Source organism: Triticum aestivum, chromosome 2D, assembly GCF_018294505.1.
Source record: "Triticum aestivum cultivar Chinese Spring chromosome 2D, IWGSC CS RefSeq v2.1, whole genome shotgun sequence".
NCBI classification, from domain to species: Eukaryota; Viridiplantae; Streptophyta; class Magnoliopsida; order Poales; family Poaceae; genus Triticum; species Triticum aestivum.
This window is the reverse complement of record NC_057799.1, coordinates 297,760,847-297,786,983: the sequence shown is the minus strand read 5'-3', so window position 1 is coordinate 297,786,983 and position 26,137 is coordinate 297,760,847. Positions and strand designations below refer to the sequence as shown.

At 43.4% G+C, this 26,137-nt stretch overlaps 1 protein-coding gene across 3 annotated transcripts; it reads left to right on the top strand.

Annotated features, from left to right (window-relative positions):
• The first annotated feature begins 555 nt into the window (after positions 1-555).
• LOC123052821 (valine--tRNA ligase, chloroplastic/mitochondrial 2) lies at positions 556-24,283 on the top strand. 3 transcript variants are annotated; one of them, XM_044476164.1, is made up of 27 exons: positions 556-861; positions 961-1,042; positions 1,839-1,965; positions 2,659-2,742; positions 3,329-3,423; positions 4,382-4,473; positions 4,967-5,020; positions 9,874-9,926; positions 10,111-10,178; positions 10,484-10,559; positions 10,725-10,808; positions 11,963-12,111; positions 12,489-12,606; positions 12,692-12,808; positions 13,342-13,562; positions 14,360-14,449; positions 14,576-14,687; positions 21,578-21,688; positions 21,769-21,906; positions 22,002-22,052; positions 22,130-22,242; positions 22,558-22,705; positions 22,798-22,902; positions 22,987-23,088; positions 23,401-23,473; positions 23,547-23,713; positions 23,805-24,283. In XM_044476164.1, the coding sequence occupies exons 1-27, from the start codon at positions 729-731 to the stop codon at positions 23,925-23,927; spliced, it is 2,886 nt and encodes a 961-aa protein (XP_044332099.1). In that variant the 5' UTR covers positions 556-728; the 3' UTR covers positions 23,928-24,283. The 3 variants fall into 3 exon arrangements, with proteins under 3 accessions (XP_044332099.1, XP_044332098.1, XP_044332100.1); XM_044476163.1 differs by having other exon boundaries at positions 958-1,042; XM_044476165.1 differs by lacking the exon at positions 556-861 and having other exon boundaries at positions 955-1,042; positions 2,651-2,742.
• Positions 24,284-26,137: the final 1,854 nt, after the last annotated feature.

The window sequence follows — 26,137 nt, the reverse complement described above, 5'->3', positions numbered from 1 at the left end:
CTGGCAGTAGCAATTCAACAACTCGATCTAGGTGTGAGAGGCCTATTATATTTGTTTTGCACGTATTTGTTGAACCTCATGGTCATGTCCACTAAGAATTAAGCAAAATTTCAGCACTAATTTGTGTTTATTTCTTAAACTTTAGATTGTAGGATCTTGCTATGACCGTCATGCAAAGCAAACGGGTTTCATCATTTCTCTTAGTGTAAATCATTGGTATGCATTGATCCACTACCTTCCTCATTGTAAGTCACAACAGAATATTCTTCAAATCCTTTAAAATTGAGAAGATGGATCAATGTTAACTTTTTTGGGCTGTAATGTGTCAGTCTAATAAATATCACATATTACCGATTTCCTTTTTTCATATGTTGTAAATCTTTGCTGACTTTCCCGCCGCAAAGCACGCGTCGTCCTCTAGTTGAGATACATGTGATGTCATTTCCTATGATTTTTCTATCCTTTAAATATTCCTTTTCTATGTATGATGTGGCATTATTCTCCTAATTTTATTTTTTGTAATATAAATTCATTCGTTGCTACTTTGCCATCGTCCCATCCGTTTGCGCCACTGCCCTCCGCTCCCCACGGCGCCGTGCGCCGCCACGCTCCCGCGTTATCCTCTTCCAAATCCAAACCCAAACCCCTCGAGCTCACCTGCTAGTCTAGGGTTTTTCGCCGTTGCCACCCCACCAGCACCGCTAGCCGGGCGGCGCGCGCAGGCTCTAATGGCGCTTGCAGGCCCCTCCCACCTCCTGTCCTCCTCCTCAGCCTGCCTCCGCCGTCTCAACCCGCTGCTCTTCTTCGCCCACCGCCGCCCGGCGTGGACCCCGCGCCGCGCCGCCCACAGGTTCTGCGCAGGTACCGGCAGTGCTCCCCAGTTCTCGGTTTCGTTCAGCTGGCGTGAAATCCTGTGAGACTGGGTTGTGCATTGATTGGGTCTGGTTCACGTTGCAGCAGTTGCCTCTGAGAGGGATGTGTTCACCTCCCCTGAAGTCGCCAAGTCGTTCGACTTCATCAGCGAGGAGCGGATTTATAAGTGGTAATTCAGCGTCTCTGCTACGAGTTAACTCGCTTGATTGCTTGGTGATCCATTTATGCTCGTTCTCATGTGGGCATGATAAGTACATGATTCAGCCAGCAATTTGGCAAAGCTTGCAATTTACGCCCTGCTACATGCAATGAAGTTGAGGGATGACATTTTAGTTGGTATTGGTTGTATGGAAATGTCTAAAGAGACCAAGACACAAATGTGTAGTTAGTTGTCCACCTTTGAGCTGATCATTGATTTTCAGACATTTCTTGCCTACCAGTCTGTTGATAGTAGCCGCATCGTGGGTGCTGGCTTTGGACAAGATTGCCAAATCGTTCTGTTACCAAGGAAGAACTAACCGCCGATCTCTTACTGACTGTACATTGCTCACTTATGTATAGCTGTAGTTAGCAAGTCAAAGGAGATGCAAAGTTGAGTCATACTTGTGCGATGCGCTATGGAATTTAGAACCACTTCTCTTTATATGTGTTAAATTTGGATCTCATGATATATTGTTCTGCACATAAATCTTGAATCATACAGAGGGAAATTGCCATGATTCAATCAGGAACTTAAAGTTAACCTAACTACTGATAGAGAAGTATGTTTCAACTCCCAATGGATTATCGTTACAACCTAGGTTGAAGACAACTAGCTTAATAATCTAGTTATTTGATTCAGTATGTAATGATTGGTTGAATAAATTTTATTTTATTTTGCTTACTTTCCCTCCTGTCTCAGTATAAATTATTTTTGGAACCACACATAACTTCTCCTAATCTATTTGATGTTTCAATTTCCATAGGTGGGAATCTCAAGGATTCTTTAAGCCTAACTTCGACCGTGGAGGTGACCCATTTGTCATTCCTATGCCACCTGCAAATGTGACTGGATCATTGCATATGGGTCATGCTATGTTTGTTACCCTTGAGGTAGGGTGATTCAATTCCCTAAGACTCTTGTGTTCTTATGTTGGCTAACTATATGCTGATTTACAAGCAATAAATTTGTTTTTACACCGTATTACGATCTTCTATGGTACGTTAGCTTTGTTGATTTGTTGTATCATGATACTCTCTCCACACTGTACCTTGAAATAACTTGCATGTTAGACTTGAGCATAAGCTTTGATGGATTTACCTAGTGAGGTGGATCTATTTCTTACTCCCTCCGTCCCATATTAGTTGTCGCTCAAACGGATGAATCTGGCACTGAAATACGCCTAGATACATCCATTTCAGTGACAACTAATATGAGACAGAGGGAGTATAAGACAAGCCATGTTTCCAAGGTACTAGTGACTAATTGTGTCACGCAAAGTAAAATAAACATTGGTCGCTGCTGCTGCATTAAGCAGAAGTGATGGTAGAAGTCTGTGTAGAATAATATCTTGAATGATGTGAACTAGCGTGTTACAGTTAAACTAGCCTGTTTAAGTCAATTCTGTGTAGTCTGTATTCTTAGATAATCGCCCTCCGCAGGGTGCTTAACATTGCATTTTTAAGGTTCCAAGATCACTAATCCACATATACAGCTCAAAATAGTAAAGCTCAGATTCCCCCCATCATTCTGGGATCAATTATTTTTCTGACTAACAGTATCCCCCTTTTCATTAAGTAACTCAGGATATAATGATAAGGTATTTCCGTATGAAAGGGAGGCCTGCACTTTGGATACCTGGTACCGACCATGCTGGGATTGCAACTCAGGTTTGTATTCCTGCACATTTGATATGTATTCACACAAAGTTTTAAAAAAGTGTTAGGCGTTCATTGTGCGTTTTGCCACCGCTTTTCTAACCAAAGTGCTTGCTTAAGCGCAATTATGTGCACATTATGGAGGTCCTGGGTTCGACGTGGTTTCTCTGCATTGCACTGTGCAGGGGTAAGGTTTGCCTCATATAATCCTTCCCCAGACCCCACCTGGTGTGGGATCTTCTAGCACTGGGTCTGTCCTCTTTTAAGCACAATTAAGCGCTAGGTCTTTTGTTATTGCCTAGTTTTTTTAACTATATGATTCAACATTGCGTTCAAGACTTGGTGCAGTAGATAGGGTTAAGGCCGAAGCCAAATGTTGGGCACAAGCCGGTGCATTGGGCCTCAGGGTAGTCCTCCCCCCTAACTGGGATGTTCACTGATAGGGTGCTAACCCATGTAACCACCACCTCCTAGGAGGACTGTATCTTTTCATCTTTCCAATGAAATGAAACGCAAAGAGTCCTTTGCGTTTTCTCGAAAAAAAAGACTTGGTGCAGTAATTGGCTGATTTTTATTTTCAACTTTCATTGCATTTCAGTTAGTTGTGGAAAAGATGTTAGCTGCTGAAGGCATCAAAAGAGCAGATCTTACCCGGGAGGAGTTCACTAAAAGAGTTTGGGAGTGGAAAGAGAAGTCAGTCCTTTTTCTGAATCCAGTCTAGTTTGTGTACAATGTTTTCTTATGCACTCAGAGGTTTTGTCCTCTTGCTGATTTGAAGCAATCCTTTCTTCTTCTTTTTTTACAAGAGTTAAGCATCCTTGCTTAATTACCTGGATTAACTATAAACCATACATTTCTGAACTTTCTACCCAGGTGATTTCCTCTTTCTGAATATGGTTGGTCAACACCCTCACTGCATCCTATGTGCGTTTGCGCATGCATCTCACACGCATTATGCTCTATTTTCTTTGTTCTTTGCTGTCTTCTGGTATTGTTAATACAAATTTTGGGTTCTGTCTGTCATAATAATTGGAAATTAAACTACCATGAATGGTGAGGAACAATAGAGAGATGGAAAATAAAAATATAATCAGAAGTCAAACCACTTCTAGATACTTCTACTCCAGTTTAGTATTTGTTTTTTTGCTTAGCTTTAGCTACAGTTTTCTAGAATCTCCTAGCTATGAGTAGAATGCTAAATCTTAATTAAGTAATGTTTTCTAGAGTGTTCTAGCCATAAGTAGAAGTTGAGGTGTGAAGGCTTCCCAAAGCCTATAAATAGAGGTCCTCACCTCTAGTTTGTAACCGGACTATGTACACCGCTACCTAGAACTCATTGGTCTTATCTAAGATCTTGGACTAGATCTTGTGCTCTAGGAGTTTTGGATTGAACTCCTGCTGCCATATTGATCTATATTCGCCTCTAGATCGATATCTTGCGCAGCATGTTGAAGTAGTTCGTTCATAACAGCAAGGTGGAGTTGTTCCTCCACAACCTTGTGCTGCTGCAATGATGAACATGTGATGAAAGATTATTCTGGTTGATTTATTCATTCCAGAAGGTTGCATTTTTAAAGTTCTTTGTAATGCTGAACTTTCATTGCTTCAATTTGGCTAGTTTGTTTTTTATTCTGAACACTTCCCCTTTCAGGTATGGGAGTACAATCACTAATCAGATTAAGCGGTTGGGTGCATCTTGTGATTGGACTCGTGAATGCTTCACGCTAGATGATCAACTAAGTCGTAAGTGTCAACTGTCGTTTTCCATTGCAAATGATGATTGGACCTGTGTTTCATGGCATTACCTTGCGGAATTACTAGCTTGTTTCTGAGTTTTAGGATTTCTTACGTGGTTATATTTTAGCTTTCTTCTTCTGCAATTGTTAGGTCACATGGTTGCATCCATAAATTTCGTTCTGTTGATAGACTTGCATTTAATCAGGATCACGGTGATGGTATAAGGTATCTAAGTCTTGTTTTGGCTTATGACTGTGATTTCATTACGAATGAGAGGCTATTTGATGTCGAACCAAAGCACTCCCATCCTTTGCCTGCCAGATCTGAACTTTTTTATGCAATTTATGTACACTAGTGATTTGACCTAACCTTTTTTCAATCGAACCATCAGGACATGATGTTGTGATAGTGATGTTAGGTTGCTCCCTCGAGCTCAATGTTAGAACCATGTGGTTATCTTTACAACTGGACTCAGTGTTTTCCCCCTTCTGTTTTGCAGATGCAGTTGTTGAAGCATTCATTAGGCTTCATGAAAAAGGACTTATATATCAAGGTATTATAATTAAACATGGCTACATGTTCTATTACAAAAAGTAGGTGAATGCACATCATCTTGAGTAATGTGCTCTTGTTGAGTTTGATATCCTGTTTACTATTTTCAAATCTCTTGGTGTGTCCCCAAATTTTGCCTGGTAATAGTTTCTAGTCGACTATATTAACATACTTATTACTGGTTGATTTAATACCATTTGCTTCAGTTGATTTAGGGTAGTGAACACAGATGCACTTGTATGAAGTAGGGGGTGACAATAATTTGTCCTGTATATGTTTTTCTATTCTTGTTACATTGTCAGTAACAAACTTACCTCACTACTTTCATAAATTATTCGGGGCCGTTACAAGCTTTACTCTCAATATTTTTTTTGTTAGTTATTATAGCTGATTGGATAGTTAATTAGTTATATGGCGGAAGAATGTTGCTCTGGATGTGAAAACTCTTGGTTTTCTAGTCAGCTTTCTTCAGCAACCAGAAGTTCTATAACTTTTGAAGCAGCACAAAGTTTGTGGAGGAGCAACTCCACCTTGCTGCTACAATATGTACAGCACAAGTGTTGAAGGAACAGCTTCAACGTGCTGCGCTCGATATCGCTCTAGAGGCGAATGTAGGTTGATAGGGCAGCAAGAGTTCAATCCAGAACTCCTAGGGCACAAGATCTACTCCAAGATCTTAGATAAGAACAACAAGTTCTATTATAGGTAGGGGTACATAGTCTGCCTCCAAAGTAGAGGCGAGGACCTCTATTTATAGGGCTTTGGGAAGCCTTCACATACTTCTACTTATAGCTGGAATACTCTAGAAAACATTATGTAAGTTTCACCATTCTACTCATAGCTACTCACAACTAGAAGACTCTAGAAAACAGTAGGTAGGATAGAAAAGAAAAGGAAAGAAATACTACACTAGAGTGGAAGCATCTAGAAGTAGCCAAACAGATCTGGCATGTGTTTTCTTTCTTCTCATCTAGTGTTCCTCATCATTCTCCCCTGGTTGTTTGGAACTCGCCCTCGAGTTATCTTCATAGAGCGCTTCTTCTGGATGGTAGAGAGTCAAGTCCGCAACATTGAAAGTGTTGGAGATACCCATGTCACTTGGAAGATCTATCACATAAGCATTATCATTTATCTTCCTCATGATAGAGAAGGGTCCATACCTTCGCTGCCTAACTTTCCCTTTAACACCTAAAGGCAGCCTCTCTTTTCGGAGGTAGACCATCACCTTATCACCGATTTGGAATGATTTTGGCCTCTTTTTGCAATCAGCAAGTTGTTTATATTTCTGATTTTGTGCTTCCAAAGCGCCGCGAATCTCTTCAAATAACTCGGTGTAATTATCAGCAAAGGACAATGCTGATTTTGAGTTTCCCCTTGATGGCAGCTTCACCAGGTCCACCACATGTGTTGGAACTTTAGTGTAGACAATGGAAAAAGGGCTCCTTCCTGTGGATCTATGCTTGGAGTTATTGTAGGAGAACTCTGCAAGAGATAAAGCCAAATCCCATTGCCCCTTTCTTTCTCCACAAATGCAACAGATCAGATTACCCAAAAACTTGTTCACCACTTCCGTTTGTCCATCTGTTTGTGGATGAGCAGTGCTAGAAAATTTCAATTCAGTGTTGAATTGCTTCCACACAGTGAGCCAAAATGCAGCAAGAAACTTGCTATCACGGTCTGAGACAATGGACCTTGGAACTCCATGAAGTCTGACCACTTCTCGAAAGAATAGGTTTGCCACATGATGAGCATCCGTTGTCTTGCGGCATGGGATGAAATGAGCCATCTTAGAGAATCTATCCACGACCACAAATACAACATCACTTCCTTGTCTTGTTCTTGGCAAGCCCAAGACGAAGTCCATAGAAATGTCCTCCCATGGAGCAACAGGAACAGGCAAAGGCATGTATAACCCTGTGTTCTGGACTTGGCCTTTGCAGGTCTGACATACGGGGCACCGTTGAACGAACTTTCCAGCATCTCTCTTTAGTTGTGGCCAAAAGTAGCGAGCTTCCAGGTTAGCGATAGTCTTGTCCCGTCCAACATGGCCACTAAGATCACTTGAATGGAGCTCTCTAACCAGCTTGTCACGTAGAGAACTTCTTGGAATGCACAAACGATCATTTTTGAAGAGATATCCATCAAATAGTCATCACCTAATGGTTGGCCCCTTGCGTGCTTTACCCAAACATCGGCCAAAGTCTTCGTCACCCTCATACAACTCCTTTATTTGACCCATGCAATAGTGTAGGGATTTGGATGATCATGGGTTTCAAGCTTTAAATGGTCCACCAACTTCTGGGAGATAAGATTCTCGCAGCTGCAACTATCGATCACTAGTTTGCATACCTTGCCATTCACCGTGCATTTGCTCTCAAATATTTTCTTCCGTTGTGTGTCATTGGGTTGTGGTGTGGAACATAGGAGACGCTGGATCACACATACCACCTCTTCACCTTCTTCTTGACAAACCTCTTGTCCGTCTACATCTTCAGATTCGTATTCTTCCTCATCGCCTTCACCATCATGGATAGTCGTGTTAACAAATTTCCTTAGTGGGCAACCGCTGGATATGAGTCCCTCTTTACCACATTTATAGCACTTTGGGCCTTCATTTGCCTTACCCTTGCCTCTAGTTTGCTTCGAGATGGGCTGTTTTGTCTCTGGTGGAGTGGTCTTTTCTTCCACTCTATTAGGTTGGCTCCTAGATGAGCCTTCGGTATGTGGATATGGAGGATATGGAGCCTTAGTTGTCTTTCTCATCCTCACAAACCTCTCGGCCTTTAAGGCTAGAGCTTGTGCTTGATCAACGGACCAGATTTGTTGCATCATCAATCGATCTTGAATAGCATCATTGAGACCATTGATGTACCTTGCAACTTGTTGCTCTTCAGTTTCAGCAAGGTTGCACCTCACTTGTAGCCTTAGAAACTCCTCCGCGTAATCTGAAACAGTCCTATTTCCTTGAGCACAATTTTGAAATTGGATAAATAGGATCTGGTCATAATCAGCGGGCAAAAATCTCCCTTTCAAGAGGCCTTTCATTTGTCGCCAAGTTCTAACACGAGGTTCTCCTCTCAGCCTGCGCTCCTCTTGAACGCGATGCCACCATGCACCGGCTCCTCCTTTCAGTTTGTATGCGACCAAAGGAACTCTACGATCTTCCGGAACCTCCATGACCTCAAAGAAAGTCTCCACTTCATATAACCAATCCAGGCACCCTTCAATGTCAACATTTCCATTAAAAGTTGGGATCTCAGCTTTCACCTTGTATGTATCTCTTGCATATGTAGGGTTGGGTACTCTCCGATATGCGTAGAGATCTGCTTCTTCAAGGGCATCATCATATTCTTCACCTTCAGAAGCTTCAACATAAATTGGCCTTCTTGAAGCACGTTGAACAGCACGTTGTTGTGGCGGTCTTGCTCCAAGATTACCTCTCCTTCCTTGTTGAGCATCTTCTTCTTTAGATGAATCTCCTTCATTGGCAGCAGGGGGGACACCCTTTCTTATCATCTCAACCAGCTGACCAAATCTCCGATTAAGATCTTCACGCAGCTCTTTGATTTGTTGTTCTGCAGCATCCATCCTCTTCTCCAATTGCTCCATTGCTTGCTGCAACTTACTCTCGAAGAGGACAGCAAGAACTAGTATGGGTCAACGAGGCTCTGATACCACCTGAAGCAGCACAAAGTTTGTGGAGGAGCAACTCCACCTTGCTGCTACAATGTGTACAGCACAAGTGTTGAAGGAACAGCTTCAACGTGCTGCGCTAGATATCGCTCTAGAGGCGAATGTAGGTTGATAGGGCAGCAAGAGTTCAATCCAGAACTCCTAGGGCACAAGATCTACTCCAAGATCTTAGATAAGAACAAGTTCTATTATAGGTAGGGGTACATAGTCTGCCTCCAAAGTAGAGGCGAGGACCTCTATTTATAGGGCTTTGGGAAGCCTTCACATACTTCTACTTATAGCTGGAATACTCTAGAAAACATTATGTAAGTTTCACCATTCTACTCATAGCTACTCACAACTAGAAGACTCTAGAAAACAGTAGGTAGGATAGAAAAGAAAAGGAAAGAAATACTACACTAGAGTGGAAGCATCTAGAAGTAGCCAAACAGATCTGGCATGTGTTTTCTTTCTTCTCATCTAGTGTTCCTCATCAACTTTATGAGTCAGAAATTCAGTTGGTTGATTTAAAAAAATCCATCAGGCCACAAGTGAGTGGCTGTAGTTGTGGATAGGAATGCAAATTGAGTGGGCTGGGCCTGCTCACTGACCTGTCCTAGTTATTTTACTTGACCACTAATAGGAGGGCCGTGTGCATAATTTAGTGGGAAGCAAGCCACCATTATTTTACTTCCATCACCAATTATCGTGGTACTTTTTGCAAAAAGTAATTTATATGTTCTTTGGTGAGACAATACAAATATGTTTGCATTTTGCAGCTTATAGCATCCAGTTTTATGTTACACAACATATTTGCTGTAACCATCCTCAGATGAGGATCATATTTACTGATCAAAACAGCATACCTGCCAAATGGCAACTTATGGTGCAAGCACCATCCAACATAGTAAATCATGATATCTGTTTGATACTGGTAGTTCATGTGTTTTGCTTTAGCACATGCGAAATATGGTTTTTTTGGGTATATGCCTGGATGAATTCATGTTGAGGATGGCCTCATGCTTGTGATCCCATTCTTATGTAATTTTTCTTGTTGGACAGGGATTTAGGAATTCTTAATCTTTTGATTTGTTCTATTTTTCTTGTTTACATTTTAAATTTAGGGACTTACCTTATGTAACTTTGGTATGTATTGGTTGATTCATTGTATTTCCTTTTCAGGATCTTATTTGGTCAACTGGTCTCCTAACCTGCAGACTGCAGTATCTGACTTAGTATGTGAAGAGACTACTTCTTTTTTTAACTAGTACATACGTACATATATCTGCACAACTATATAATTTAAACCAAAAGGAAAATTGGGTGATTCTGCATGGGAGATCTGAAACTTCAATACTTCATGGGTGATCATACGTGAGCCAATCAAATATTTGATTCTATAATGTTTTGTGTTACTAGGAAGTTGAATACTCCGAAGAACCTGGCTATTTGTACTATATGAAGTATCGTGTTGCTGGTGGATCGAGGTACATATTTTTACATTCTTAATCGTGCTTGTCTAACATCTAATAATTATTCGATGTGAATTATCATTAAATAATCAATGATGTCGTCACACATATTGCTGACTGTATTTACAGCCAAGTGTGTGCTTGTGTTACCACCAGTTCTTTTTTATTTTGGCTCTCTGTTGTGATGTAAGTGAACATTTTCATGAGAATGAGTATCCTGATATACATTATATTTTGCATTCTAACATGAGGAATCCAGCAAATATGATTGACACAGTTTAATGCTTAGCATTGCTTACACATTGAAATTTGTGGGGCAGGGATGATTTTATGACTATTGCAACAACACGACCTGAGACTCTATTTGGTGATGTTGCGATTGCTGTTAACCCAGAGGTATGATCTTTTTAGTGCTCTGCACTAAACATAAGTGGTACGTTGTAAGACATTTCGTTGTCTTCTGTTGCAACCTATGCTATAACTACATTGAGCTATTTTATTTCTCAAAGAAATTGGATTTGGTAAACCATCTTTATTTTAATGTTTTAATTGACAATGCAGGATGAGCGCTATGCAAAATATGCTGGAAAATTGGCTATTGTACCCTTGACATTTGGGAGACATGTTCCTATCATTGCTGATCGGGTAAGAATGAAACTATTGTTTTCTTTAGTACTCCCTCCATTCTAAAATATAGTGCGCCCGTGCTTCCCAAGGTCCAACTTTGACCATAAATTTAACCAACGAGGCCGACTGCGGCGGGAGAAAAAATTATATAATTGAAAACTTCTTTTGAATACGAATTCACTGGTATAACTTTTGCTCCCGCCGCAGTCGGTCTCGTTGGTTAAATTTATGGTCAAAGTTGAAGCACGGGAATAGAGGAAGCACTATATTTTGGAAGGGAGGGAGTATTTTCTATATTTCTAGCAATTTCAGATAGGATACACTTACACTTACTTACGAAGCCTTTTATCCCAAACAAGTTGGGGTAGGCTAGATATGAAACCCTTTCACGAGGACTTCCCAGGAGGTCACCCATCCTAGTACTATTCTCGCCCAAATGGGTTTCATACCCAAAAGACTGGCTAGTTTTTACGTTGGCTCGCCAAGCCTATCACAACCCTTAGATATGAAACCCTTTCACGAGGACTTCCCAGGAGGTCACCCATCCTAGTACTACTCTCGCTCAAATGGGTTTCATACCCATGGGACTGGCTAGTTTTTACGTTGGCTCGCCAAGCCTATCACAACCCTCCTCCTTTACCCGGGCTTGGGACCGGCTATGCCTAGAAGACATAGGCGGAGTTCAGATAGGATATTGTGAGATTAATAAAATGAAGCAATGCAAAAGCACCATATTCACTAGTCAGGGCGTTCTCTCGTCATATTTATTGAGTTATAATTTATCTTGTTGCTTGCACATGCAAACTTTACACTATAGTGTTTCAGTTGAAGCAAGGAAAACATTTATTCATCAATTCATGTAGTTACCTACTTCACCGGTATGACTATTTTTGTGGCTAAGGCAAAATTTTGCATCCCAAGCTGGCTTTTCCCTTTGCTTGATGTACGTACATGCATTCTTTTGTGCAAGTTTTTCACACTTGCATGCCCAAATTCAAAATATTTTTCCTGTGACCACATATAGTTTCTCCCTGGCTAAAAAACTTATTTCGTTGTAGTAATTGGGTCTACTTTTCTCCAGATGCAATTGAAGGGACTGCTAAAAGGGCAGCAGGATAGTTTTCCTTGCATAAACTTTTGTTAATAGTCACTATCGTTTCTATGATTTACAGTACGTTGATCCAGAATTCGGAACAGGGGTGCTGAAGATTAGCCCTGGACATGATCAGAATGATTATCATATTGCTCGAAAGCTTGGGCTGCCAATTCTTAATGTTATGAACAAAGATGGCACATTAAATGATGTTGCTGGATTATACAGGTATAATATTTGCAAGACAATGCATGTGAAGTAACATTGTTATTTATTCTGTGGTTAATTTATTCATGACTTGCAATTTCAGCTGCTTACAAACACATTTATGTTATTATATGTTCCTCTTTGTAAGGTGACTTGAAGTTGCTTTCGAGGTATAATATAATAGGACTTTAGCTGTTTAACACAGCTTACTGTTCTAACTTTTTTTTTAAGATAAAAAGGTTGGAAACACAATTTGCGGCATTGAGTTAGTACAATTAGTATAATCAGTTGATTCAACTACTGCATATGAAAAGGCAGTACTAACAGAGTTGCAGTTTGCCTGGCCTTCTGTATGCAACATGTTGATCTTAACTCCGTTTCCTCCTTTTTTTCGCCAGTGGTATGGATCGTTTTGAGGCACGAGAGAAGCTGTGGTCTGACCTTGTTGAGACTAACTTGGCAGTGAAGAAGGAACCCTATACACTTAGAGTTCCCAGATCTCAACGTGGTGGTGAAGTGTGAACCTTTTTCCTATTCTTTGTCGTATTTAAGGGCTGGTGATGTTTTTCGGCTTGATGACCCCACTTCTGTGTGATCCTAGGTCATAGAGCCCTTGATTAGTAAGCAGTGGTTTGTCACAATGGAGCCATTGGCTGAAAGGGCCCTCCATGCTGTTGAAAAAGGGCAACTCACTATTCTTCCGGAGAGATTTGAGAAGGTAAATGCATGGATCTTTCATTCTATTCTCTAGAAAGGTAGTGGCCAAAGGAAGGGGTGGTGGGTGTTGCCGCACTTCTCCTGGCGGTTACTTCGTAGGCCCGTAGCATTGTACCTTGGAGTGTTGGTCCGGCCCTGGGATTGTACCAAACCTTTTCCCTATCTGTCTATGCATACTTAGGCATCTTCTCAAAAAAGAAAGAAAATAATGGTAGTCATCTACTGCTCAGCAGTAAGCACACCTAAAGAGCAGTAACAGAGGTGGGCAGAGCCTAACAATTTAGCCCCCTTAGGCACTTAGTCGTCAGGGCGGCGAGTACTTGCGTTAGGTCGCTTTGCCGCCTTAAGAACAATGCTATTGTGACTGGAAGTTCTATCGGGGCTCAGCGAAACAATATATATGCCAAAGAAAGTGCTCGCATATCTACACATATTTGTGTTAATTATTATTCCTGCAGAAATGAATTTTGTAATTGTCCTGTCCTGCCCACTATTTTATCCCTGCTCATTCTTTTGTGTGCTCTGCTGCTGCAGATATATAATAATTGGTTAACAAATATAAAAGATTGGTGTATAAGTAGACAATTGTGGTGGGGCCATCGGATACCAGTCTGGTACATCGTTGGAAAGAAATGTGAAGAAGACTATGTTGTTGCCAGAAATGCAGAGGAGGCACTTGCGAAAGCTCAGGAAAAATATGGAAAATCAGTTGAAATATATCAGGATCCTGATGTTCTCGATACTTGGTTCTCAAGGTTTGTCTTCCTCTTCAAAATTGTGTGGTACCAATTGGTTTTCTGCAATATGGATTTGTCGATCGCTTGAATTTTTGTGAGCACTTCTTATTTAATTCAGAACATTACTTAGCATTCACCTAATGGAAATACATGCTCCTTTTCTTATTTTGCAATTGAGCACAAGTTCCGCAATACAATTTTGTTAATGAAAGACTGTAGGGGAGGCCCTGACAGCACACATTTTGTATTAATAGGAAAATATATTCACATTTCTTGGCAATTTCTTGATGTTCTGGTTTTTCTTGTTGCAACATCAAGATATTGCGACACTAAAACATTTCGTATCACTTTCATTGTGATTGCCTCTAAAGAATTAATCATCAAGTTCGTCCTCAAATTCTTGGCTTTGTTCCTCACCTCTGCTTCTAAATGGTTTCTTAGCCCTCTGCTTGTGGTGCCTGCCATGTGCAATTGCAATAAGCAGGTTAATAGTTAATGTCCTTGTGTGGCCGTTCTCACAGCTCCGGGTTCTAGGCTCCAATAAAACTATGAATTCAGGCAATATATTTGACTGGACTTGCTATTCACCATGCTTTGAATTCTTTCCAAACTCCTATATTACATTTGCTTTCTTCCTTTACTTCCTATATTACATTCTCTTTCTTACTTCAATGTCTGTATGAGCCGTATTTCCAAGTATTGGGAGTAGTAGAGAACTGCACAAGTATAATCAATTTGTACATACAACTGTTACAAGTAATATAAAAAAATTGCTCGTAGTTTTCTGTTTTGACTTGTTGGAAATTATCGTGCAGTGCTTTATGGCCTTTCAGCACACTTGGTTGGCCAGATGTGTCCAGGGAAGATTTTAAGCATTTTTATCCTGCAACAGTCCTTGAGACCGGGTATGTTAGCTCCAGTAACACCTTTTCCCCCCTTTCTTTTGAACAAGGTGGTGTGCTTGTTATCCCGCTGATACTCTGCTTTCCCATTTACTATGTCTGATACTATAGCTAATTTATTTTTGACAGCCATGACATTTTATTTTTCTGGGTTGCACGGATGGTTATGATGGGAATTGAGTTTACAGGAACAGTACCATTTTCTTATGTCTATCTACATGGTCTTATCCGGGATTCTGAGGTGAGAGATATGAGCACCTTAATTTATGTTTTGTACTTTTGAGGGACAAAGGCTTATCATTTTCTTGTAATTTATAATCAATATGATCAAATTTCTATTTCCTCTTTTGAGAAAACGGTTGTATCTCAGGAAACATGCTGTACACGCTGCTACGTATTATTTACTGAGAGCTGTTAATTGATGTGTCCGTCGCCTGTTTTGCTGTTTGCCACATGTTCCTACCTAAGTCACTTTTGAGGACCACCGCAAAGAGAACTTTGTGGTCAGGACAAATAAGAGGAAAACTGGAAAAACAAAATTAGAAGGATTGACCTTTAGCCTCAACTCGACCCCAGGAGAGAAACTGTTGTATATGAACTTCCTGCTTTGTGTGCTAATGGGCTGTGTGATACTCTGGCAGAGATCCACAGACTCCTTGCAGATGGCCTGATATTGTATATGTGGCCCATACCAGCCCATGAGGCCCAGGCCATACCGTTCCAGTGGTTGACCAAGTTGAGAGGGGTGCACGACGATGTCAGTGTGAGAGCGCCGCTTCACACCAGATTGAGTAGCTGCCTGGTACATCCCTCTCTCGAACTACATGGTATCGGAGGCCGAGGGCGAGGGAGGAAGGCGATGGCGGCTGCCGGAGGAGCCGCAGTAGATGCACAGTGAGACGAAATCGCCAGCGAAGAGAGGCGGCTGTGCGCGACGCTGACGGAGGAGCTGCGGCTGTGCGGCAGAGCCGCAACGGACAAAGAGGAGGTGCACGACAGCGGAAGAAGGCAAGGTGCGGCGGCTGCTTGTGCAGCTGCTGTTGGTGGTACTGGCTGTGCCTGCTGCGGCAAAGGTGGGGTGCGGCTGCTCGCCCTCGATCTGGAGCAAGACAAAAGTGCTGTTCTGTTGCTTGATGTTGGTGGTACTTGCAACGTCTGAGAAACAGAGAGGGTGGTGCTACTGAAGTGTGGCTGAGGTGCTGTGCTGTTGCTGCTGCTGCTGCCGCGATTGGAGAGGGTGACAGAAGCAGTACTGGCGGTCACACTCGCACAGCTAGGAGAAGAGGTGGAGGCTGTCATGGCGAGTGATGTTACCTCTGTGCTGGAGAAACTTGTGCAGCTCATGACTGTGAAAGCTGCCGAGGGGTCATCTCCTGCAGGATTGTTGTGCCTTAAGCAGATCAGGGTTCAAGCTTGAACTCATGCAAAAAGATGTCAAGCTGAATGGTGTGAGCAGCTACCTGAGCTGGTCGAGGTGGGCCTTGTTGATCTTGAAGACGGAGGGCCTGACGGGGTATGTTCATGAAACGGTTGAAGAACCTTCTGACAAGGAGAGCCCATAATGGAAGAAGTGGAGTGTTACTGACTCCCTGATATTGGCCTGGATGTTGAACTCCCTGATTTCGGCCATTGCAGTGTCTGTTGTGTGGAGCATGCTGTCCATGAGGTATTCCGGTAAGGGAAACCTGATGCTCATGTCTCAAATTGAAGACAAGATCCAAGCTGTTTGTTAAGGTGATAGAATGATGGTATATGTTCAAGATTCAGGGGGGGTCCGGTTCGCCCCGTTGGACCGGTGGACCGCACCTCCCTTTTGTTACCAACGTAGGGTAACCGGACGACCTTGAGGGTCCAAATGGGGCAAACCCCTTTCAACCTGGGGTCGAATCGCACCTATACCTCATCAGAATAGTGCCCCCGCAGGATGGCTGGAGCCTGGAGGATGGATCACGGCAAGCCGTCAGCCACTGAATAAACTCGTAGAAGCATCGCCTACCCCTGCCGGTTGCCCATGTCTCCTTCTGCACATAATATGTTACTGTAACATAACACACCCCGAGGCAAAATGAGTCTACATCTAAATAAATAAAGCCTTGCATGATACCACACATATGTTACTACCCATTATGGAGGTAGTAACATATACCAGTAACATATGCATGTTACTAGTCTAAGTTACTTCCCCACTATGACCAGCCTAACGCTTGCCTATCACGGTGCATCTTGGTCGCGATGCAACTCCTTAGACGACCTATGCACCTGGACGGTGGGAGTACCGGCTTTCGTCGTGAACTTAAGTGTCCTTGAGTGCTTTGATTGACCAAATTGATTGCTGAATAATTCATGGCAAAGTTGTGTGCTTGATCCAAGAGAGATCGACGAGCAGGAGTCTTGGGACTGAAGTCAGGCATAGGGGGTTGTGGTACATGGACTGCAACATGACGGACCGGCAGTGAATGCACATGCTAGCTGCAGTTGCCGAGGATAAGGAGACTAGAGCACTAATCCATCACTGTAGAGCAAGCAATCGTCAGGGTCTGACGGAGATGTATAAAGGTTCGACATGTATCTTTTGACAAAATGTATCAAATATTTCCCAGATGTAATGAGTGGTGTGAACAAGAGCAAGCTGAACTGTGATGCATGTGAGTTTGTTAAACATACCAGAAACTCATGTGGGTAAGGGATCAGGAGCATATCTCCTTTTTGTGTTAATCCATTCTGATGTATGGACATGTCCAGTGCTATCTGTCAGTGGTATGAAGTACTTCGTTACGTTCATCGATTGCCATTCTCGAATGTCTTGGGTCTATCTTTGACATAAGGATGGAGTGTTTCAAAACTTTTTATGGACTTGTTCAGACTCAATTTAATGTGAAAATTCAAGCACTCAGATGAGACAATGGCACCGAGTATGTTAACAAGGCCACTGGTGCCCCTTTTGTCGGACAAGGGCATCCTGCATCAAACATCTTGTCCAGACAAACCTCCTCAGAATGGGGCGTCAGAGAGGAAAAATCGTTACCTATTGGAGGTGGCTCGGGCATTGATATTCACCATGAATGTGCCCAAGTTCCTGTGGAGTAAAGCTGTCAAGATGACCCCTTCTTGATTAACCACGTGCCATCTAGGGTGACATGTATGAAATCTCCGTGTGACTTGATTTTTCACAGAAAATAAATTCCCAGTTCCTCCCAAGGTGTTTGGTTGCACTTGTTTTGTTCGTGATCATAGGCCATCGGTCAACAAATTGGATCCTCAGGCAGTCAAATGTATCTTTTTTTTTAGGAACAAATGTATCTTTATTGGATATTCTTTAGGACAAAGAGAGGCGGACATTTGTGAGCATGGATGCTACGTTCTGTGAATCGGAACCCTTTTATGGTGAGAAAACTGATCTAACTGTCTTGTTTGAAGTACTTGACCAATGTTTCCAACCGGAGATTGGTCAGGAGGGGGAGAATAGTAGCATAAAGTGCAGATGCATCCGTCACCTTTAGCAACAGGCGGCTCCATAGTACTCATGTGGATCCTTTGATAGACATCGATTTCCACTGGTGATGTGCAGGTTGGCACAGATGGACTTTTGCTCCAGTAGCAAAGATGAATATTGTGAGGATTCTGATCTCTTGTGTAGCAAATTTCGGGTGGCCTTTCGATCAACCTGATGTGAAGAATGCTTTCTTGCATGAGGATTTATACATGGAGATTCCACCTGGGTTCTCGACTTCTGAGAGCATCTCCAGCCGCGCCCCCAACAGGCCCCCCCAGGCGACTTTTTCGGCGCCGGCGCCAAAAAAACGGCCTAGTCGCGCCCCCAGGACGACGAAAAGCGCCGGTTCGGCCCTTTTTTCCGCCCGGCGGCCGCAGGCCGAACCCGGCGCGCTGGGGGGCGCTTGGGGGCTCCGGCGCAAGGGAAAAGCGCGGCTGGCCCACGCCGTCAGGTGAAAAGTCAAGATTTTCTTCCCCGACTCGCCTCCCACCCCCCGCGCTCTCGGCCGCCACTAGGTATATCCCGGCGCCGCCCCGCCACCCTTCACCGGTAGATAGCCATTCCCTGCCGGAAAAATAGCAGAGGTTCGCCGTGGCAGCCCCTCCGACACCAGCTGGGCGTTTCCGGCCGCCGTTTCCAGCCGCGGAGGGGCAGTTTAGCGGCGGGTGCACGCCCACCGTGCGCAAGGTGTTCGGCGATTTGCCTGCCTCGGCGATGGACTCGGATGACGAGGAAGTGCTCGCCGCGCTGCTGGAGGAGGAAGCCGAGGCCGACGTCCAGGAAGAAGAGCATCTCATGGTGCTCGCCGCCCTCGCCCAGCTGCTGGCGAGCAATGAAAAGCCGCGGCGAGGTGGCTCGGCGCCGGGGCGGGTGAAAGCAAAGAACCGGCATCGTCTCGAAGGCTACTGCATGCTCTACTCCGACTACCAGCATAGATTGTTTCTACAAGTTCTGTCGGGCAGTGGTGGTAGTGTTTGGACTGCAATACTTGAGAACACCCAATGCGGAAGACACTGCTTGGATCCTAGCACAGAATGCAGCAAGAGGATTTCCTGGGATGCTTGGAAGCATCGACTGCATGCATTGGAAATGGAAGAATTGCCCATTTGCTTGGCAGGGGATGTACAAAGGCGCCAAAGGCGGTTGCAGTGTGGTACTTGAGGCGGTGGCCACACAGGACCTCTGGATTTGGCACTCCTTCTTTGGTATGCCAGGAACTCACAATGACATCAACGTGCTGCAGTGCTCTCCTGTCTTTGCCAAGCTTGTTGAAGGTCATTCTCCTCCGGTGAACTTCGAGATCAATGGGCGGCACTACAACAAGGGGTACTATCTAGCTGATGGCATCTATCCGAGATGGTCGACATTTGTGAAGACCATCAAAAACCCTGTGCCTGGAGGCAAGAACGCCTGGTTTGCGAAGATTCAGGAGGCTTGCAGGAAGGATGTCGAGCGGGCATTTGGTGTGCTCCAATCTCGATTTGCTGTTGTCCGGTACCCCGCTCAGACCTGGTCGAAAGATCAAATGTGGGAGATCCTGACCTGCTGTGTCATCTTGCACAACATGATCATTGAGAACGAGCAGGAAGAGCCAGTGTTTGACACTGAACCATACCACAGGCAGGGTCCTCTTGCCCAAGTTGATCACCAGCTACCGGCAACCTGGACTGCCTACCTCAGTATGCGTCAGGAGATCCGAGACCCACAGGTGCATCATCAACTGCAGCAAGATCTGATAGAGCACCTATGGAGGCTCAAGGGCGACACCGGGCGCGACGTGTGATGAAATATGAGTTTTTATTTGTTGAACTATATAATTTGTATTGAACTATTTGTTGTTGAACTATTTTGTTGAAGTATTTGAATTTTCTGTGATGAAATATGTGATAAAAATATATTTATGTTGATAATTGAACGCCGAGCCACGGCGAACCACGCCGAATATGGGCCTATTCTCGCCCATATGGGCCTTTTTCGCCGAAATGGGGCTTCAAAAGTGGGCCAAAATCGGCGACTGGGGGCGACGACTGGGCGCAAAACCGCCCCCAGCGCCGAACGAATCGCCGGCTCGCCCCCGGGGGGCGATTTTTATGCGTCCTGGGGGGGCCAACGGCTGGAGATGCTCTGAGACTGCTGAAGGTATGCAGGCTAAAGAAAGCCCTTTATGGACTAAGCTCCAAGAGCTTGGTTTGACAAGTTTAGACGGGCGGTGTGTGACATAGGGTATGGACAATGCAATGGTGACCATACGTTATTTTATAGACACTCTCAAGGGGAAGTAATCATTCTTGCAGTTTATGTTGATGATATCGTTATCGCTGGTGATGATGACGTAGAGATAGCAAGGTTCAAGGGATGTCTGAGTAAGGTCTTCGAAGTTAAAGATCTTGGTCGACCCAAGTACTTCCTTGGTATAGAAGTAGCCAGGTCTGAAAAAGGAATAACTCTTTCTCAAAGAAAATATACCCTGGACCTTCTCTATGATGTTGGCATGTTGGGTTGTCGATCTGCTTCAACCCCAATTGATCAAAACTAATAAAGTGACTGCCAATAAGGTGACCTGGTGGATAAAGAAGCATATCATTGATTGGTGGCAAGGTTGTCGTACTTGTGTCATGCACGACCAAACATTGCATTTGCAGTAAGTGTTGTGAATAGATATATGCATGAGCCTAGAAGTGAACATCTTGAGGCAGTACGTAGAATCTTGAGATACTCGAAAGGTTCTCGTGGGAAAGGACTGTTGTACAAGAGTCATGGACATCCTGCCATAGATGGTTATTGTGATGACAAAAGATCAATTTCAGGCCATTGTGTTTTTGTAGGAGGAAATCTAGTGTCTTGGAGAAGCAAGAAACAATCCAAAACAAATACAGAGCCATGTCAGGGACTGAGTGATTTGTTATGGACAAGGAGTCTATTAGAAGAGCAGAAGATATTTAAGACCATTTGCATGAATGTGTTGTGTGACAAGAAGTCAGCAATTAATATGCTCCCTCCGTTCACTTTTGTAAGTCATTCACAGCTCAAAATGGGCTGTTTTGTACATTGTCTGAAATGTTTTCAAGGTCTTATAAAAATGAACAGAGGGAGTAGCAAACAACCCGGTTCAACATGAGAACCAAACATGTGGAGACCGACAGATCCTTTATCAAAGAAAAAGTTGGATGCTGGATTATCAAGATAGAGTATGTGAGCTCAGGGCAACAAATTGCATATTGCTTGACTAAAGGACTAGGAACCAAATACAGCTTGGCTTGTGACAAGATGGGAATGATAGATATCTAAGATATCCATCACCCCTCTTGGGGGTGGGGGGAGTGTTGTGTATGTGGCCCATACCGTTCTAGTGGTGGTCCTAGCTGAGGGGGGTGCATGACGATGTCTGTGTGAGAGCGCCGCTTCAGACCAGATCGAGTAGCTGCCTGGTAGGTCCTCTCTCGAACTGCACCTGACAGTGCCTCCCTTACCCTGATAAACTTGTAAGTCCACATACTGCAGTTAAACCGATGGATGGGTGGGTGGGCCACTAGTCCACTATGAAGTCTATTAGACATGTGTCATTCCTTCGTCCGTCTGAGTTGTTTATGTTGCTAGATTAGCTCTCAGTTCCACAGACTAATCAGCAAGATCTTCAGGGGCGGAAAATGTCAAAGTCACTGGGGAATGTTATTGACCCGCTAGATACCATGAACGAGTACGGGACAGATGCATTGAGATTTACACTTTGCATGGGCACTGCCGGCCAGGTTTGCTTTTCCATGGTCTTCTGCATTTTGTTGATCAAGCTTGTTCACTTCTCCGTTGTTAATACACCTTTTTACTTCAGGACATTAATCTTTCTACAGAAAGGTTGACATCAAATAAGGCTTTCACCAACAAACTCTGGAATGCAGGCAAATTTTTGTTGCAGAATTTGCCTGAAAGAAGTGATGCTACTGCATGGGATCTCTTATTAGCAAACAAGGTATCTCACTGAATTCCAAATTGCAGATGATGCATTGATTAAATTTCATTCTCCTTTATATAATTGTTGCTAATACATCTGCATCTCCTTTTTAGTTTGACACAGAAGCAGCGCTTCAGCAACTACCATTGCCAGAAGGCTGGGTGGTGAGTCCATTATTTTTTCTTTTGAATTGTTGGCCTTTTGTGAAGTATGCTAATTAAGAGAGCAAACAAAAATTCAGGTTACAGGACTACATGAACTTATCGATAAAGTCAGCATAAGCTATGAAAAGTTTTACTTTGGAGATGCAGCTAGAGAAATCTACGATTTCTTTTGGAGCCATTTTGCTGATTGGTAAGTTTGCGAAGAACCAAATAACGGAAAGTACAACTTGTTTATGGGAGCACACACACACACACACACACACACACACACACACACACACACACACACACACACACCCACCCCAAGCTGTCGCCTGATTCTATATTCCAATATGCACTCTACCGTTGCACCGTTATGGTGCATGCTTTCTACTCCCTCAGACCCAAAATAAGTGTCGCAGTTGTGAGCTAAGGTTGAACTAACCTTAGTTCAAAACTGAGACACTTATTTTGGATCGGAGGGAGTAGTAGACTTACATATTTTCTCAAATTTATTGTAATTCAGGTATATTGAATCTAGTAAGACTCGTCTCTACCACTCTGGTGATGGTTCAGCTACTATTACGGCACAAAGTGTTCTCTTGTATGTGTTTGAAAACATACTGAAGCTACTGCATCCATTCATGCCCTTCGTCACTGAAGAATTATGGCAGGTACAAAAACCTTGACGCCCATTACTATTATACAGCATTGTTTAACCTCCCACTTTCATCAGCCTCATCAGTACATATATAATTATTTTCAGGCATTGCCGTACAGAAAGGATGCACTTATAGTTGCTCCCTGGCCTAGCACCGACCTCCCAAAGAACTTGTTGTCCATCAAAAGATTTCAAAATTTGCAATCGTTGGTAAATTTCCACTTGAGCTGTATGTGCTCATTTTATATGTGGCCTGCCGGCGACCATTTTGTTTGATCACCAGTATAATAACAGATAAGAGGAATCAGAAATGTCCGAGCAGAGTATTCTGTCGAGCCAGCTAAACGGATATCAGCTTCTGTTGTTGCCACTGTGGATGTCCTGGAGTACATATCGGTAGGTGTCTTCTCACAGCAAGTCCATTCTGTTTGTGACATTTCATCGTACGTATATTATGAGTCTTTTGATCCAGCAATTTGAGAAGCCTATCATGTTTTGTACTCAAATTATTGAAATCAAAGTTGCCAAGGAATAGTGTATTTAACTGGGAAAGCTTCACTGTTAGAACTTGAGAGGCACGGCTCCTAGAAAGATTAGAAGTAGAGTTACCTATATGTGATTGGTGCGATGGTATCTATGATTGCTACAACTTTCCTGTATACTATGGTGTTTTTCCCCCCTCATCTGACTTGTATTTCTATGCCGCAGAAAGAGAAGCAGGTGCTTGCTTTGCTGTCAAAGCTTGACGCGCAGAACATAAATTTGACTGAATCACTACCGGGTGAGTGCCTTGTAAACTCGTTATCTTGGTTGATGCAGTTTGCCAATAAGCAAATCTCTTTGATGCTCGCCAGGTGATGCAAATCAGTGTGTCCACATTGTTGCTGATGAGGGTCTGGAGGCATACCTACCTTTGGCGGACATGGTTGATGTGTCAGCGGAAGTTGAGCGGCTCTCTAAGCGCCTCTCTAAGTTACAGACAGAGTATGACACTTTGTTGGCCCGCCTCAGTTCCCCGAGCGTACGTGGAATATTTCTTCTCCTTTATGTGGGCAAGTTTTCGGAAGAGGGTTCCTGCATCCTGTTGGTCACGCGTTTCATTTGTGGTGCAGTTTGTAGAGAAGGCCCCGGAAAACATTGTTCGTGGAGTTCGTGAGAAGGCATCCGAGGCAGAGGAGAAGATCTCCCTTACTAAGAACCGGCTTACTTTTCTGCAGTCAACAGTTTCCACATAAACATAGTAGTCAGCGTGGCCCTCAGAATGCCAATTTTGATTGTCAGTAAAGCAAATCTCGAGAGAAATGGTCACCTCAGAGTAGCACAGCAGATCAGAACATAAATGGACTACATTGAAAAGAGGCACATTACATTTTGGCTTAAGAAATCCATTTGACACCTTGATGTACAACACATTTTGGCTTTAAAGGTTCTTTTTTTCTTTTGCATGCTCTACATTTTTGTTTGAGTGTTAACGCTAATGATTGATACTGGAGAAGATTTCTCAATTTGTATAATCACACATGCACGTAATTATTCAGCAGGCCTCCATCCAAGGCACATTTTATAACAAATACATTAATTTCTGCTCAAACATCTCAATTCCTATGTGTCTAGCTGCTATCTCCTTTTTTTTTGGTTTGCGAGGGCCTAGCTGATATATCTAGGGACTTTGGAGGGCAACCGCAACGACACATTATGGACACGGCAACGACCTATGATCTGGACTATCTCACTGCATGTACTTTGAAACTAACGTCAAAAGAAAATTGTCATTTTGGTTTAAAAAAAAGTGCATGTCTGAAAAACCACCAGCTTCTCTGGCATGGGTTGCGATTTTGCAACCATCACGTCGCATAATACTCCATCTTCTCTGGCGTGAGTACCTATCATTTCAGATCTTTTTTCTTCAAATCTGTATTTACGTGTGCAAAGCTCGATATTATGGTGCTTTGTTGGAAACTCTTGCAAAACCTGATAGTGACACCGGTGATCTGCCCGCTGCAAAGTACTAATCTCTGTTCACAAATATAAGGTGTTCTATCTTTTCTCTAGATCGAATGTTTGTTCACTCATTTCAGTTTGTATTTAGTCCAGATTAATAAAATATTTAAAACATCTTATACGTGCAGTGAAACGGTGCCGATGCCCTTTGTCGCAGATCGCTCTGTAACCGTCCGATGCAGGATGTCGCTATCTCTTTCCTAGCAAAACTGCATAATATTCAATTAAAAAAAACTGTATAATTCCTACTGAGCCTTCAGGACATAACATTTCCTTCCGACCAATCATCTCAAAATTCAGTTTCCAAATACAAACTCACACCAAGTCTGATTTGCAGCAAGCTTCACAACATTTCAACCAAACCACGTCAAACAAGTTCAATGATCACAGCATTCTCATTTGCCACTTCTTTGACCTATATTTACACAATGCCTCCTATTCAACATTGGGGATTGGGAGATGCATTCTTGCCATGCACCAAGCATGTCTCTGTTGCAAGTTCGTTGTGTAAGCATCTCTCTACCGCTCGTTTGGTTTCTTTTTCCCGGTCGCTCAATTTGCTGGTAGTTGCACAAGTCTGCGGATACCTTCACATGCCTATATTTAAACAATATGAGAGGGAGTAACATCTCAATATAAGCAGATTCAAAACATGTATTGCACTTAGTTCATGGTACGTACCAACTTGATCTGTGCTTTTATGCTCGAGACTCATCTATTTGTCTGAAAACACGCAAAATTTTACTACATTAACATGTGAATGAATGTTAACTGTATGATTGCACGATGATTGCTCTTCGTGCATAGGCACGTATATATGATGTACAAAGGTGGGCCATGGACCTCAACTATACAAGGAACTACGAGACGGGCCTAATACACAATATGCACATAACACATATACTCAACACCCCCCCCCCCCCCCCCCCGGCAGTCGAAGCGGCACCGCGGCTGACGCAAAGACTGGACCGGAACTCCTCAAATGACGTCGTAGGCAAGCCCTTGGTCATGATATCGGCAAATTGTTGGGAAGTAGGGACGTGTAAAACACGAATATGGCCAAGGGCCACCTGTTCCCGAACAAAATGAATATCCAACTCAATATGCTTGGTTCGTCGATGATGCACCGGGTTAGCGGAGAGGTAGACCGCCGAGACGTTGTCGCAGTAGACCACCGTGGCACGGTCAACAGGGCAAGAGAGCTCCTGAAGCAGCTGGCGAAGCCACGAACACTCGGCGACGGTGTTGGCCACCGCACGATACTCAGCCTCAGCACTGGAACGAGAGACCGTAGGTTGCCGCTTGGACGACCACGAGATAAGTGAGGGTCCAAGGTAGACACAATAGCCCGAAGTGGAGCGACGAGTGTCAGGGAAGCCCGCCCAGTCTACATCGGAGTAGGCGGTGAGGGTGGTGTCATCGGAGGCGTGAAGCGTGACGCCAA